This window comes from Aulostomus chinensis, chromosome 3, assembly GCF_037954235.1.
Source record: "Aulostomus chinensis isolate RoL2024-O1b breed Wild chromosome 3, RoL_Achi_v1.0, whole genome shotgun sequence".
Taxonomy (NCBI): Eukaryota; Metazoa; Chordata; class Actinopteri; order Syngnathiformes; family Aulostomidae; genus Aulostomus; species Aulostomus chinensis.
In genome coordinates this window covers 32,307,723-32,314,429 of record NC_141322.1, presented here as the reverse complement: position 1 = coordinate 32,314,429, position 6,707 = coordinate 32,307,723, and the positions used below count along the sequence as shown (strand labels likewise).

Sequence of the window (6,707 nt, the reverse complement as noted above, 5' to 3'; positions counted from 1 at the left end):
CCAATCCAGATGCTCACCAAATATTCACTTCTGATGTCATTTGCACTTAAAACTGTCAATCATCATAAATCTGACAGGACACTGAGTTATAAATGAATAAATAATGAAAACAGTCAAATGAGTGAGAGAGAGAGAACTAATTTAACATTCATTCCAAAGGTATTTGAATTAAGTCTCCAATTATTATAATTGGAGACTTAATTCAAACTATTTCTCATATTTTATTCTCAGGGTTTCTCGTTTTGTTATTTTGATTTGAAAAAATCTCCTATAGAAATGTTAATTATAATAAACACGGAAGTGTTTAGGGGGCGGCCCGGTGGAGCAGTGGTCCTCACCGTGGCCCCCCAGCAAGAAGGTTGTGGGTGGAGCAGTGGTCCTCACCGTGGCCCCCCAGCAAGAAGGCTGTGGGTGGAGCCCCGGCTGCAGCACGGGGTCTTTCTGGGTGAGTCTCCATGTTCTCCCTGTTCCTGCTGGGTTCTCTCTGGTACTCCAGCTTCCTCCACAGTCCAAAGACATCAAGAGGGACCAGGTTAATCCAGACTCTAAATTGACCGTAGGCGTGGCTGGGAGAGCCAATGGTTGTCTGTCTCTATGTGTTGGCCCTGCCATGGACTGGTGACCTGTCCAGGGGGAAGGCTGCTGGGATAGGCTCCACCCCCACCACCCTCAACAGGAGGAGAGGGGGAACATGGAGGGATGATGGAGGGATGATGGAAGGATGGATGGAAGGATGGATAGATGGATGATGGATGGATGGATGGAAGGATGGATGGATGATGGAGGGATGGATGATGGAGGGATGGAATGTTGGTGGATCTCAGCATTCAGCAGTGAATATCGGTGATGTGATCAGAAGTCATTTGGAGTCTGACAGTTGTAAAAGTTAATTTGAATAATCAAGGGCAGGAAGTTGCCTAGTGACGTCCTGCTGGGCGGGGCCAGATTGTGAGCCAATAGAAATTCAGAGCAAATGGTGCCGCTTCCGCGCTCCACCCAGAAACGGGGAGCAGGTCGGACAACATTCTAACCATCATGCAAAGGCTCATCACCGCTGACAAAGGGCCCGATGTCTCCTGAAGTCTCGCGGGAAATGTGCTGTAAACGTTACAGACGTTAGAGTTGAAGATCCCAAACGTGATTTTTTCTGTTTGCTAGGAAAAAAAAATCTGCAATCCGATTCGTGACGTGATTATTTGGGCCTGAGCCCGGAGCGAAGACCGTGTTATGTTTGCTCGTTATTATTATTTCCTTATAATTTCGTTGCAGTTTGTGACGCCACAGCGGATCTCTGCTTTTATTTACCAAATTTGTATACTTGCGTGTCCTCAAACCAAATGTGACGTACACACACACACACACACACACACACACACACACACACACACACACACACAGAACCGCAAATCTACCTTTTAGCGAAACTGTGTTCGGGTTCTCAAGAATGATCAAACTAGGCAACTGGACTCCGCTCTTGTAACTTCCTGTCACATACAAGAGGGGAGTCCAGTCTGATCATTTTGAGAATTACGATGACCTGGAGGTCTGAGAATATTCACAAATACATGTGTTCGGTTTCCGGTATTTTTTAGCTCATAAATGTTCTTATTCTGTTTAATAAATCAGTTGATTTTGTGTCCCGTACGTCGTTCACGTGTATAACGTCCTTCATCCGCCGTCTTAGCGGATTCCTATTGTCATGAACGCAGCATGACGACACTGAAGCGTCTCGTCCAATCAGACGGCGCCAACTGGACGCTGTACCCAAAATGTTCCGTGACCGTCCAATCAGAGACAAGTGCGTGGAGGTCGGCGCGAGAGTGGGACAGCTTGACCAATGAGGGCGCGCCATATTGTGACGTGGCACCGGGAACTGGCGCTCTGTCGCCGGCGTCTGTGGCTCCGACGAATATCACCGAGGCGGCGAAGCTCACGGTTGTTCGGTCAGCGGTGAATCATCCAGCGGAGGACCCCGGAGACATGCTGTGTGTCAGCGGACTGGCGGTGGCGGTGGCGCTGGCGCTGGTACCGGTACCGGTGGAGGCCCTGAGGGACGGAGAGTGTGACGGTAATTGGCCGCTAGCTGAGGCTAGCTGCTCGTTAACTCGCTTCATCGCCCGCACAAACCCAGAACCTCCACGAGGCTCCGCGATGAACCGGATCAGATCAGCTGCTCGTTCGCGGAGCTCCGGAACGAACGACGGAGGAACGGTAGACTGCAGCCAAGCACCGGAGCCTAGAATCAGAGAGGATTAGAGGGACCCTTAGTAACGCGAGTAATCAAACTGATCGATCAGAAGTACCGTCCACGTGATTGTAGTTCACTTGCCGCGAGGAATCCGTGACGGGGACTATTTGTTTGTCGATACGTAAAATCGCGGAATGCTTGTTCATGTTGAGAGGAAGTTGATGACGTGACTTTTAAACTCACCTGACATCATTAAGTGGCTCTGATTCCACAGTTGTGACGTCACAGCTGCTTCTTCTGTGTGTAGAACGACTCAGGTGGATTGACGTGGTAACGACTTGTTCTGCCTTCATGTAAAGGTGAGGACTGTTGTGCCGCGGGGCAGCACCTCTTGGTCGCTATGACGACTTCTAAGGACTGAGGCTGGTCGGGTTCAACTGTTGTCACGCGTTTGATTCTCTTGAGGACTCGCTGCGATTTGGAGTCTGTTTTTTCATCGTGGTAAAGGGACACGCCCAGTTGTGGGAAAGTCTTTTACTCTGTATTGTCCCTGGAGACGCAGGAGGACAGCCCCTTCTAGGGAGCTCAGACCCAGGCTAGTTAGCTTAGCACAGTGACTGGTAGTGGGTGGGAAGTGTTAGCGTAACTCCCTCTCTGCCTGCATTAATATCAGGAGGGTTGTGTGTAACTTTGGTGATGAATACCAGTTTAACATGAGGAGACGTTGTAGAGGTAGAATCAGACACGTAGCCGGAACTACTTTCCTGACTGGGAGCAGTGATTTGACGCAGCACCTCCAAAGCTCCACTGGAACTTGGGTCAACAGAACCAAAGGTTTGTTGAGGACTAGAAGAGCGACTGCTGCTACTGATGATGAGGAGGAGGAGGATTCCTGCTGGACACACCAGCATCCTGGACCTGAGCTAGCTGATGCTAACACTTCCCACCCACTACCAGCTATTGTGCTAAGCTAACTAGCCTGGACCTGAGCTAGCTGATGCTAACATTTCCACCCACTACCAGACATTGTGCTAAGCTAACCAGCATCCTGAACCTGAGCTAGCTGATGCTAACACTTCCCACCCACTACCAGCCATTGTGCTAAGCTAACTAGCATGGGTCTTTTTCAAAGTGCCGTCAGCATTTTGAACTCAGAGCGACGCTAAGGTCTTCACCACAGATGTGAAAAGCTGTTTGTGATAGATGCACACACTGTCCTTCATGTGGAGATTTCTGATGTTTGTCTTTGTCTTCATTGAAATAAAAAAGAAAATCTAAACAAGACGTGTCCCAGACGGCGACGGCTTTTATCCTCAACCGACACTCACTTCCTGTGTATGTGACGCTTCTGACATTATAAGTCTTAATATGCAAATTAAGACTTTCTGTCAAATGTATTTGCCTAAGTCCATCCGTTTGGTGTTTCCCATCAGGCTTTGCGGTTTGAAATGTTTGCATTCAAGCTTTGTCACTCTGTCTGGTGATGATACCATTGTGAAGATGCTGGCTAGTTTATCTGAAGCAATGCCATCATCATGATGTCATCAGCAGCTCACAATCATGTTCCCTGTAGCACACTATGATGTAATAACTCCTGAAAATGTAATAAAACCCAGTAATATAAGAAGGTATGATATTGTTGGGTTTTATTATATTTTCAATGGAGTTAAGTGCAAATTTTACTACATTTTCAGGAAATGATGACATTATAGGGTACTACATTCCTCATAACCGCTGCAACTTCCTGTCTGTGTTTCAGTGTGTGTGACCTTCCTTGGGAAGTTCTATCAGTCACTGCAGGACAACAACGTGATGTTCACCAGCGCCGACATCGAGAAGGCGCTCTTGAAGAGCTGCAAAGACACCAAAGGCAAAGAAAACCGCTTTGTAAGTGAATGAGTGGCCTCGCCGCTCTTCGTGTTCTGACGGCACTTTTTCTGGTGACACAGATCCAGACACCATGTTTCAAGAGTGAAGATGGCAGTGTGTCTGTTCTGCTTCTTGGTGACGTGTGTACGTGCGTGCGTGCGTGTGTGTGTGTTCTCTCACCAGTGTTACTACATCGGAGCCACAACTGATGCTGCCACCAAGATCATCAATGAGGTGTCCAAGCCTCTCAGCTTCCATGTCCCTGTGGTGAAGATCTGTGAGAAACTAAAGAAGAAGGACAGTCAGATCTGTGAGCTCAAATACGGTAGGTCCACCTCAGATGAGCCTGGCTCAGGTCAGTCCACGGGCCTGCGTCGCCACTGTCATGTTGTTAGACCAGTTGTGATGCCAGGGGCTACATGAGGCCACCCACTGACCTGGAGCACAGGTGGGCAACCCATCAGAAGAGGAGTGGGTGGTGGCAGGAAGGGCTGCTAACCTGACTGCTTCCTGTCTTGTGTCCCACAGACAAGCAGCTGGACCTGAGCACCGTTGACCTAAAGAAGCTCAAAGTCAAGGACCTGAAGAAGGTTCTGGAGGAGTGGGGCGAGTCCTGTAAAGGCTGCGCTGAAAAGTCCGACTTCATTCGCAAAATCACTGAGCTCATGCCCAAGTACGCCCCGGCCGCCGCCAAAGCACGGACAGAACTGTAACGAGGACCCAGCACCCCGAACCTCTGGACTTGACTTGGACCCGCCAGGAGGACAGATCTGTCACGCTGGTCTTTCCGGTTCCTCGGTGAACGACCATCTGTAGAGACGCTAGTTTAAATCTCACTTCCAGCGGCCAGCCGCACCTCGCTCAGACACGGCCGGGGCGTCTCCCACATTCGGGCCCTTAGCTTCGATCAGACGCCATTTGTGTTGGCTGTCAACACCTGCCAGTTCAAACGTCACCTGACTAGTTTCCATCGATCTCGGGGAGTTAAAGTGAAATGAAAACACATCACATTCAACAGCAGACGGTCTTCACACAACGCCAGGGGACAAAGACGTCCAACGTCGGAAGTGTCAACGGTTTGAAGATTCCAGTCAGTTGCTGACATGTTTCTGGAGGACACCAGCAGCGGGGACATGTCCCTCAGCACCTGATACTGTCAACATGTCTTCAGATTGGTTGACAGAAGAAAAACACTGGAAATCTTCGCATCAACAAAGATCATCTGCCTGTTGAGACCTCGACCTTTGTCTTGTGACATCATCTCATCCTGGAGAACTGGCGCCACCTACTGTTTATATTCACGAGCCAAATCTTGTAGTGTATGTCGGACCTGAGGGACATCCTGAGAGCGTCCCCGAGGGCGTCAGTCGCCTCCATGATGGATGAGTGCTGGTGACTGCTGACCCTCATGGAGACGGAGCAGGGCGCCAAAGCCTTCAGACCTCACCTGAAGCCAGTTTCCAGATGAACGTGAATCAGCGCCAGTAACGAACCCAAGAGTGGTCGTCCTCCTCCACAGTAGAGAGGGCGGGGCTCACCACCAGCACCACAGCGGTGGTGCCTGAATCATGACATCATCATTGTAGATTTGACTGATTGAACTAATAAATTCATCAAAATTGTGCTGAAATGACATCATGATGGTGATTTGGACAAATTGAACTCATGAGTTGTCTTGTCTGTTGCCATGACAACAAGGTGACTTTTGAAGTGCTGGTTGTCTAAAGTTCTAATCTGATTGAAAACTCCTCCATGTTTGGTCTGCACACACCAGTCTGTACTGGCAGCCAGTTAGCTTAGCATGGCTCCATCCGAAATACCTCCTCCACCCAATCATGAGCATGTCAAGTCCCCGGCGTGGTTGTGATGCGTGCTGCATGAAGTTCTTCATGACCTCATGGAAACCTGCAGAACGAGTGAACCCTCATCATCCAGAAAAGGGGAGAACCGATGACGTTCTCGCTGAGAGTTGAAGGTGGCGTCCAACATTTAGCTATTTATTTTGTTTTTTTAAGATTTGCCTTTAATTTCTAATTAGCAATGAATGTTTTCCATGTTTGGTTGGTTGACCTCCGTCAGGGTCATTAAGAGGAACGCTGACTTCTACAAATAAAGGATTTTGATGAGAAACTGAGTTCATGTGAGTGGCGCCGCTGGCGTCTGTGGGGGAGGAGGTGTGAGCGTCAGTGCTGGGACCAGAGATGCTGCTGGCGGGGGTTGTCCTTTCGTACTACTGTACTATTCTACTTTTCCAATAAAACGTGAAAACTTCTGGTGTCCCTTGCATGGGGGGGGGGGGGGGGGGGGGGGGCTGTAGTGCCGCCCAGTGGCTGCAGAGACCTGCAGGATGTTGCTGATACCCTACACGACGCTACAAAGGAAGGGTTTCATGTTGTGACTCCATTGACCTGAACCCCTGAGTTACTTGGAAAAAGATTTGAACGAAAACCCTGAAGAGGTAGAAGTACTTTTACTGCCAAATTCAAGAGGCCTGTATGAGCAGCAGCTGGAGGGTCAACTATGAAGTACTCAAGTGTGTGGAGCATGTACTTCTACTTCTGATTTTGCCAGTAAAATACTGGTTTTGCAGAATTGTTGACGGAGACCTTCACAAGAGGACTCTTAAGTCTGAGTGTCCCAACTTCTATGT

At 49.1% G+C, this 6,707-nt stretch overlaps 1 protein-coding gene across 1 annotated transcript; it reads left to right on the top strand.

Annotated features, from left to right (window-relative positions):
• Positions 1 to 1,853: 1,853 nt before the first annotated feature.
• On the top strand, positions 1,854 to 6,316 carry manf (mesencephalic astrocyte-derived neurotrophic factor). The gene is made up of 4 exons (XM_086200462.1): positions 1,854 to 2,068; positions 3,948 to 4,075; positions 4,241 to 4,382; positions 4,586 to 6,316. Exons 1-4 carry the CDS (start codon positions 1,981 to 1,983, stop codon positions 4,768 to 4,770), a joined length of 543 nt encoding a protein of 180 aa, XP_086056588.1. The 5' UTR covers positions 1,854 to 1,980; the 3' UTR covers positions 4,771 to 6,316.
• The last annotated feature ends 391 nt before the right edge of the window (positions 6,317 to 6,707 follow it).